Genomic DNA, 9,387 nt, shown 5'->3' with positions numbered 1-9,387 from the left:
GGGCAGGCAGCTTGGCATGGCCCGAGCTGGCAGCCAGACCCAGCTCTCACTGCCCACTGCAGGACCCAGCCCCGCCCCACCGACAGTGACCCCGCCCCGACCAGACCCCGCCCCCTCGCCGAGAGCGCCCAACAGCGATGAACGCGGCTGATTCTGAATCCGTGGAGCTCACTGCGCAGGCGCGTCTTCTCAGCGACGCGCGTGCGCTCCCAGCACGCCGGCCTCATGCGCTCACTTCACTTCCAAGCCGGCTCGAGCCCGCGCGCACACCTGCCTCGCGCCGCCGCCACCGGGCCCAGCGGGCACGGTGAGAGCGAGGGGCAGGACGGGACCATGGAGGCAGCTGGGTGGGAAAACATGCGGGCGGGCGGGCGAGGGTGGACGGGACCAAGCGGCTAGGCGGGGGGGTGCGGACGGGACCGGGCAGCCGGGGGGCTGATGAGGGGGTCGGGCCCGGCGGGGTGCGGCCCCAGCCGATGGGGTGTCGCTTGGAGGGCCCGCCCGCGGCAGAGGGAACCCTCAGGCATTGACAGCTCCGGGCTGGGAAAGGGCGGGCTGCGGCCCAGCTGGGGGCGGGGCTAAGACAGGGCCCGCCCAAAGGTGTGTTGGCGGCGTGGCGCGGGCTGGGGTCGCTGGGGGGAGGGGCGGGGTGTCTCGTTGCCCCAATGCCTCGTGGCCGTGCTCCCCCCCTCGCCCGCTGGGTACTAGCCCGGGCCACCTCAGCAGAGTGCCTGGGTCTCTGGATTGCTAGCCCCCCGGGGGCAGGGAGTCACTGTACAGCGCCTAGCACAAGGGGTTCTGTCCGTGGTAATGCAGCAGGGCGTGTGCCAGCGGGTTAGACCTAGCTGCGGGGATGGTGCTTTGACATTGCAGTGCGCCAGGATCTGCAGTCCCCTCACCCCCTGACTCCTCCCAGGTGTAAGAGCCTCTGTTCCAGCCCCAGCTGCAGTGTCTACACAGCAAGATTAGGTGCGCTAGCCTGAGCCCTGCAACCTCCGACTGGCCGTTCCCAGATGCAGTGTAGACATCGGGCTCTGCCTAATTTCCCCAGCCATTTAAATATGGACTCTGTTGCTCTTTTACTCTGCTCCTGTAGTATGGGGGGTACTTCACTTAACTGGAGCAGCAAGACTTCCATGACAGACAGCATCTGGTAGTGAAGCATACAGTTCGAAAAGGACTAGACCTAGTTTATTGATAGTCCAATAGACACTAGTGCACCTCTTCTGTTTGTGAATACTTGCTTTGAACATATTAACAGAGCAGAGATTTTAATCTTCCTATACTTTTCTTATTGTTCCACAAATATTTTCAGAGAACATTCTTATTTCGGTTTGGCCATATGTTTTTGTCCACTTAAATTGACAGAGATCTTGCTGTCTAACAAAGAATATTTTCTTTTCTAGGTCCTTAGACAAATGAAGTACATTCTAGTCACAGGTGGTGTCATCTCAGGGATTGGGAAAGGGATCATTGCAAGCAGCATTGGGACAATCCTGAAATCATGTGGGTTACATGTCACTTCCATTAAAATTGACCCATATATTAACATTGATGCAGGGACCTTCTCTCCGTATGAGCATGGTAAGCTGAACTCTGCATTCATAAAATTCCTCTAATTTAAATTTTTTATGGTCCTAAGGCTTTTGTGGAGAGTAGGGAAATATTTTGATATAAACAACTTATTCTGTACACTCTTACACCTTCTCCAGGATGAAGGTTTGAAATTAGCAAAGGCTAATTCCCATGCATCAGTGATAAGCCCATCAGTGATTTCAGGTGAAAGTTGTGTATTGTCAGCTCCTTTTTGTTGCAGTTGTAGGACATGGCTACTTGCCTAGTGGGGGCCCAAACCTTTTTATCTGCATAAGAAGGAAATAAAAAAACTGTTTTTGAGTGAGAGGGAAAAGAGAGAGATGAATAGCTGGAGAAAGTGGATAAGACAATGTTGGTGAGGATTTTGTGATCTTTAAACAAACATCTCTTAGAAAGGTGTACTGAGGACTGTTTGCCTCTCTAAAGGGAATCCAATTCTATATTTTCTTTAAAGCCTTTGTAATGTGTAGATTCACCTTGAGAGTATGTAGAACAAATATTGATACTAGTAATTTCGATTAAAAAATGACTATGCTGGACTTGTAAATATTTCCTTACAGATTTATTGAATTGATGTTAAAGGTTAGAATACATTTCAGTGAAAGTCTGATCTCAAGGGCTTTATTTCAGTTTTATGTCATCATAAATAAGCTCAGAATCTTGTCTGTTATACACAGGCTGTGCAGTGATTTATTCTTTAACATGTTAATCCTATTCCACTTTCTAATCTATGAGGTTTTTATTTTTATTAGCTATTCTTTTTAAAATATTTAATTGTATAAAATAAACTATTTTATCAAGAAGCTGTCTTGGTACACTGAGCTCTTTCAGTTGTCTCAGAAAAACAAGTTGCTTGAATGTACTTTGTCTAGCTGACTCTGATGTTTTTGCATCTTACCATTTGCTGCAGGAGAGGTGTTTGTGCTGGATGATGGAGGGGAAGTAGACCTGGATTTGGGCAATTATGAACGCTTCCTCGATATCCGTCTCACCAAGGACAATAATCTGACCACTGGGAAAATCTATCAATATGTCATCAACAAGGAGAGGAAGGGAGATTACCTGGGCAAAACTGTCCAAGGTGATGCAATGCTTCGCTTTACCTTCTGTAGATATAAACCTAAATCTGCCCCTATCTTGAGTATTTCTACGTCTTTCTCGTCTCATTTGAGTTACAAAGAGGACATTGAATAATTCTTTGGACTGGTCTACACTTGAAAGTTATACTGCAATACCTATATCAGTCAGTGGTATGACATTTTAACCAATATAGTTATACTGGTACAAGTCCTAGTGTGGGTGCAGTTACACTTGTATAGAGGTGTATACCTTTATACTCATATAACTGCCCATATTAGTGGTGTTGCTTTAACTGTATCACTGTAGTTAAAGCGGGACAACTTTCTAGTGTAAACAAACCCAAAGTGTCAATCTGATATCCCGGGACCATCATGACTACAACTACACGGCATACAAATAATCTCATTTTCAGACCAGTATCTTGTGGATTATGTACATCTTGTGGCTGATTTAAGGTGGGCCACTGCTTTTTTATAACTCATTAAATAATACTGTAGGACACAGTCTAGTAACATTTAAAACTGCCTTCCTGCTCTTGTGATTTCAGTATGGAAGCTGCATTCTCTGTGGACTGAGTTAGTCTTTTTGCCTTTTTTTTTTCATGTCATCTTTGTCTGCTTGCATAAAACTCCTTTCATAGACAGTTCTAAAATAACAAAACTCTCCAGGCTCTGCCTATAATACAGTTTGTATTGGAGGCTTTCAACTGAAAAACATCACTTACAGTTGTCTGAGATGTGGAGTGGGACTACATCTCCTCATCTGAAAGGTCATGGCTAGGAATTACCACTTATTAAAAGGAATGCTTTGATTAAAAAGACATATCAACAACATTAGATGTGAATGAGAAGCAATGGCCAGTTAATCTCAATTTGCTACACAATGAGTTTTAGACCGCAATTTATGTAGACTGTGGTTTTAACCTTTGTCCCTATTTCTCTTCTAGTTGTTCCCCACATCACAGATGCTATCCAGGAGTGGGTAATGAGGCAGGCACGAATTCCTGTGGATGAAGATGGCATTGAACCCCAAGTGTGTGTGATTGAGGTTTGTAGCATTTCCCTCCTTAGTCTTGATTCTCATGCAGAGTAAACTGAACTGTGCACTGGCAGTTAAACCTTGTAGAGAATGTGTTTTTTGTTGTTTATTTTGTTAAACAATTTTTCATCCTATTGATTGGGACAATTCAAAAAGAACAAACCCCATTTTGTGTGCGTGTCAGCGTGGTGTTCTAGCAGGGTGAAGTGGTGGTACTTTGGGTTTCTTGTTGCCTAGGGCATTGGAGCTCAATTTCATCACAGAGTTAATATGCCTGGACTCCAGGGTAATAAGGCATGTCAACCAAATGTCCTTGCATATCAGTCCCTAGAGCAACGTTGGCCTTGTGGGAAGCTGCCTTTCTTCTGCAGTCCAAACTGTCATAAGAAGAGGGCGTTAAGGGGTTAAAATAATGGTTGGATAGAAGGAAGAGTGGAGTCCCAAGGACCCTCTCTTGGCCAGCTTTGCTTACCCTGCATCTGGCCATGTACAGTTGTCTGAGAAGAACAGAAAAATGCCATGGAACACATCATCCAATACCCAGCATCTCATTAAAGGAAACCATATGCCCAGCAAAAATCCTGCTGCTGTTTCTTCAGAGAGTCCATACAATGATATTGGCTGTGCAGTAGGCTGTTTTCCTTTTTTTCTTAAATCAAGTGAAGAGACCAGAAAGATACTGGGTAGTATCAGTTATGAGAAGTTTGGTGCTATTCTAAATGGTCTTCTTTCGTTTAGCTTGGTGGAACAGTGGGCGATATAGAAAGTATGCCCTTCATCGAGGCTTTCCGCCAGTTCCAGTTCAAAGCCAAAAGAGAGAACTTCTGTAATATTCATGTCAGTCTAGTTCCCCAGGTAAGTCCATGGAAAGCTGTGTTGGCCAGGGATTTCTTTTATAATTAGGGTTTATTTTATAAATGTGTTTAGAGATGTAGTATAGATACACATATACTGAAAGATATCTGTGTAGTGTGTGTTTGTAATGCAGAACATAAGTGTGTACATAAGAAAAGAATTCAGAACATGCAGAGACCTATGTCTTCTCTTCACAACTATCCTACAATAGCTATATCCTCCCAAAGGATACTGTTGTGTGCCTAGCAAATAGTTAGGAATTTCAGCAAATGTAAAGTTATGTATTTCTTTTATATTTTTGTTGCACAATTTTGGAATATTTATTTCTGTTGTCTTTCATAACTGAGTGCACTCTGGGAGCCTAGTGTCCCATTTCCCTGCATGTTGAGCAGTCATTTACACTTCTGTAAAGTGATTGTAAAATGCTATCAATCAGAGTAGATACCATTTTCACCCAATTTGTGCTGGTGTAGACTACACAAGGTGCAACAGAACAGAGAATTGGGTTCTATGTTTATTAGTACCCTTTTAACAGCCTCTCTTTACATGTGTCTTCTTAGAGTCTGTGTTATCTCAGACTTACAAAATAAATCAGATAACTTCTCAAACTTTAAAACAGTAATTTCCAGGATATTCTCTCAGGCAGTCCCTAAAGGTTTTTTTGAGTGGTTTTAGTTACAAAGTTGAATAGTTCTGACATAATGTACATTTTAAATTTGATTAAACTGTCTCCCTCAGTAGGAGGGTTTAATTGACACTATAACCTTGCATAGACTCTCAGATTTGAGTGTCCTTTAATTCATGATGATCTGACAGAGAAGTTTCCTGAGGACCATAGCAGCTTTAAAAAGGAATCTAAAGTTAGCTAAGAAAAGCTATTCTGAGACTGTGCAGAAACTGAAATCATTGATGCAGATGAGAATCAAATAAACAAGGCAAAATGTTGTTGATAGACTCCATACAAAAGAAAAGCTAAATCAATGTATGCCAAATGGATAAGGAAATAAATTGTGAGTCCTACAAATGAAGATTAAAAGCTAAATTAAAACCTAGTCATAGTCACTAGTAATTGTTTTATAATCTCCACAGCATAATCCCAAAGCCAGTACATAACAATTTGGTGGTGCAAATAGCTGCACAAATTCTCCTGTTTTGAAGTTGCTGTACAATCCTCTTAACTCTGCATAGTGACAGTTAATGTTGACGCTAACTATTTCACTGGTGAGACAAGGTGGGAGAGATCTTTTACTGGACCAACTTCTGTTGGTGAGCGAGACAAGCTTTCAAGTTTACACAGAACTCTTTTTCAGGTCATGAAGAAGCTCTGTGTAACCTCAAAAGCTTGTGTCTCTCACCAACAGAACTTGGTCCAGCAAAAGAGATTACCTCACCCACCTTGTGTCTCTCATATCCTGGGACCAACACTGCTACAATACCACTGTATATTTCACTGGTGATCATTTTAGCAGAAACATCTACTTGATGTGATTTATCCAGCACTATTGGATGTAGATGAGCACAGCAGGCCAACTAATTTGCTAAAAGTTCCTGGGGGTGGGGAACAACTAACTCAGGCCCCCTTCTCTCACTTTCCTCACTCCATGCACTCAAAGAGTAAAATGTTATTTACTTACAGGGAGCACGCACTAGACAGGTACCTTGAGCTTCTATCCAGCTAAAGTCTTCATATTTTCCCTCTCCCTTCCCCAATACCGTGCAGTCCCTCTGGGTCTGTGTGTGATTAAATTGGCAGTGAAATGAGGGAAAGACTATCATAAATTCAGGGTTCCTCACCCATAATTAAAACTTAATATGATGCATAGGAACTGAAGGCTTGAATGACTATTGAACTCCTCATATTAGTTCAATAATATATTTTGGTCTTCTTTGACTACTAGCCAAGTTCTACAGGAGAGCAGAAAACTAAACCTACCCAGAATAGTGTTCGTGAACTCAGAGGACTTGGTCTCTCACCAGACTTGGTAAGTTTTGCTGTATTACATTCATTTGGAAAGTGTGGGGCTGGCATCCTTCAGCAACCTTTCCTGATCTAAATTGGACTTGGGATGATAGGATGCTGCTGCATACCAATGGTGGTATAGAAGTAATAAACTATATTAACAAATAATCCATGATAGGAACTTGGCATAGAAACTGTTTTTAGTGACCGGTCAGATTAATGCCTGAGTGCTGCTGTTCTGCTTCACAACCTTGATATCGCTGCTTTCTCTGCTAGATTGTGTGCAGATGCTCCACTCCGCTGGACACCTCCGTAAAGGAGAAGATCTCTATGTTCTGTCATGTAGAACCAGAACAGGTAAAAAATGCTGTACTTTCTCCCTTTCCCTGTAACCAGTATTTCTGCCATCCGTCAGATGCTGAGGGCAACATTTTATTTGGTGCCTAGAGTTCCTCTGTGTTAGTCTATAAAAAATGTGTAGCTAAAAATACATCTACATGTTTGTCTTCTCTCCAATTCTTAAATACATGTGTCTCACATATTTGTCAATTCCTCTCTGTGTAAGCCTGATACCTGGCTGAATAGGCAGAAGTACACTAGGTACAATAAACCTCTTACAATTGTTAAATCAGATTGCACAGATTATTTCCCAATGGCTATTCTTGAGACCTGTTAACCTTCCAAATTCCTTCTGCATTTAGGAAAGACTATGGCTTCTAAAACCAGCGTTTAGAGCTCAAATATTTGCACCATCTTAAGTAATGGGATTTGTGAGTGTGTTTTGCACACTGCTCCTTGTACAAATATGCTGTCTAATGGTCATACTTGGGCATTGCTCATATCTGCCTATTCACATTAGTGACAGATTGCACAAGAAGAGATATCCAGGGAAATTTTAATGCTATCTGCAACACATTTATTTTTCACTCCAGAGTGTGATGTCTTTCATGTACAAGAAACTCCTTGTTAAATGATAAAAACAACAAGGAGTCCAGTGGCACCTTAAAGACTAACAGATTTATTTGGGCATAAGCTTTCGTGGGTAAAAAACCTCACTTCTTCAGATGCAAATAAATCTGTTAGTCTTTAAGGTGCCACTGGACTCCTTGTTGTTTTTGTGGATACAGACTAACACGGCTACCCCCTGATACTTGTTAAATGATAGGCAATCATTTATTTGTCAGTAGATAAATCATTGAGTATGAACAAAAGATGAAGCTAGACCAATAAGTGTTTTGTAGACTAAAGGGGATAGCACCTTAAAGTATCACTTTTATGAAATCCTCATGGGGAACCATATTTGTGTCTCATTTATTCCAGATTAAGTTTGTTCATTTTAAAAATAGTTTTCTAAATTCTAGCACTGCAAAGTCAAGTTGAGTCTTACTGGTTCATGCATTGTTCCCAGTTCTGCATTTGGATCTTGGCTAAAAATTCTGTTGCTGTGTAAACTAGAATAAAATCTAGCTGCAGGGCAGATAGAAGTAAAATGTATTGAATTTTCAGTAAAGTGACTAAGTAGGTGCCATTTTTTTTACATATTGTCCTTTTGAACCATAATCACACTTTAATGCTAAATGCTATTTACTATATAAGGAGAAATAATTGCTGCTTAATTCTTTCTGTGGAGAACTGAATTCAGCTTCCATTTGAATCCAGGAGGAAGCAGGACTTTCAAAGTTGGAATGGAATGTTTTGTGAGATTAAGTGCAGTCTTATTCCCAGTGGACAAGTGTCACAAGTCAAATCCCTTCATCGGAAACACGAAGAGTTGAATGGACTAGAGATATTGAAATAACCTCCCTTCTCAGCCGTACAGAATGGTTTGGCTAGTCTTAAATTAACTATTTTTTAAAACCTTTTTTGTAAATTTAGTGGTGGTGAAAGTTGTCAAATTCTTTCTTGACAACAGTACAAGCTTCTCTGTGCCCTGCGTACATGCCTCAGTCTTGGTCTGGAGAGATCAATTATTACTGGTTTATATTACAGTAGTACCTAGAGGCACCAGTCAGGAAATGGCTCTATTGTACTGGGCACTGCACAATCCTAAAATAAGATAGTCCCTACCCCAAAGAGCTTGTGATATCCGTTCAAGACCAGATGCAATTGGGCAAAACAAACGGAGCATGGGAGGGAGTTCAACCTCTATGGCCCATTCAGTCAGTGGTCTCTCTATTGAAACAGCCAAGGATGAGGACAGCCAAGTTGTGTTGGGTGTTCTGTAAAGTGCACACTTAGTCACTGGGAACTGGCTTACAATGTCATTTATTATTTTAAATAGTAGATCTTACCTTATGACTGTCTTGAGATTTCTGCTTCCTTGTGCCTTCAAGTGGGAACTGGATTTGCTCATTCCTACTTCCTACTTAGTTGCACTTTTTATGAGGTGCCATCAGCAAGTACTAGCTGCTGTGGCTAGATCATTCATTTAGGAAGAATGTTCTTATAAACTGTTTGAATTCAAAATCAGTTTTTGTTCATTTTGAGTAAATGTGTGTTAAATGATCACGCAGTTGTCTTCTGGAGGCAGAAAGAAGTAGTAGTGTCCAGTTGTCTGATGTTCTGCTAGGATCATTTGTAGATACATATGGATATATTTTAATGACCCTCACTTTTTATGAACAGGTCATTTGTGTTCATGATGTCTCTTCCATCTACCGGGTTCCTCTATTACTAGAGGAGCAGGGAGTTGTTGATTACTTCCGCCGCAGGCTTGACCTTCCCATCGAGAAGCAGCCCAGGAGGATGCTCATGAAGTGGAAGGAGATGGCTGACAGGTGGGCGTCACAATCGGGAATAGTTTGGAATTGGATTGTGCCCTGGCTTTCAGTGGTCAGCTGGGGAATGGTTCCCCAGAA

General features: G+C 42.1%; 1 protein-coding gene across 1 annotated transcript in view; it reads left to right on the top strand.

Annotated features, from left to right (window-relative positions):
- Positions 1 to 235: 235 nt before the first annotated feature.
- CTPS1 (CTP synthase 1) overlaps positions 236 to 9,387 on the top strand; it is a 29,574-nt gene continuing 20,422 nt past the window's right edge. Inside the window, exons 1-8 of the mRNA XM_065421528.1 lie at positions 236 to 307; positions 1,407 to 1,584; positions 2,507 to 2,677; positions 3,623 to 3,723; positions 4,453 to 4,569; positions 6,468 to 6,551; positions 6,806 to 6,886; positions 9,155 to 9,306. Coding sequence (XP_065277600.1) covers positions 1,419 to 1,584; positions 2,507 to 2,677; positions 3,623 to 3,723; positions 4,453 to 4,569; positions 6,468 to 6,551; positions 6,806 to 6,886; positions 9,155 to 9,306 — 872 coding nt within the window. The 5' untranslated portion in view covers positions 236 to 307; positions 1,407 to 1,418. The remainder of the gene's footprint in view (positions 308 to 1,406; positions 1,585 to 2,506; positions 2,678 to 3,622; positions 3,724 to 4,452; positions 4,570 to 6,467; positions 6,552 to 6,805; positions 6,887 to 9,154; positions 9,307 to 9,387) is intronic.

Source organism: Emys orbicularis, chromosome 23, assembly GCF_028017835.1.
Source record: "Emys orbicularis isolate rEmyOrb1 chromosome 23, rEmyOrb1.hap1, whole genome shotgun sequence".
Classification (NCBI taxonomy): Eukaryota; Metazoa; Chordata; order Testudines; family Emydidae; genus Emys; species Emys orbicularis.
This window is presented reverse-complemented; position numbering and strand designations above follow the sequence as displayed.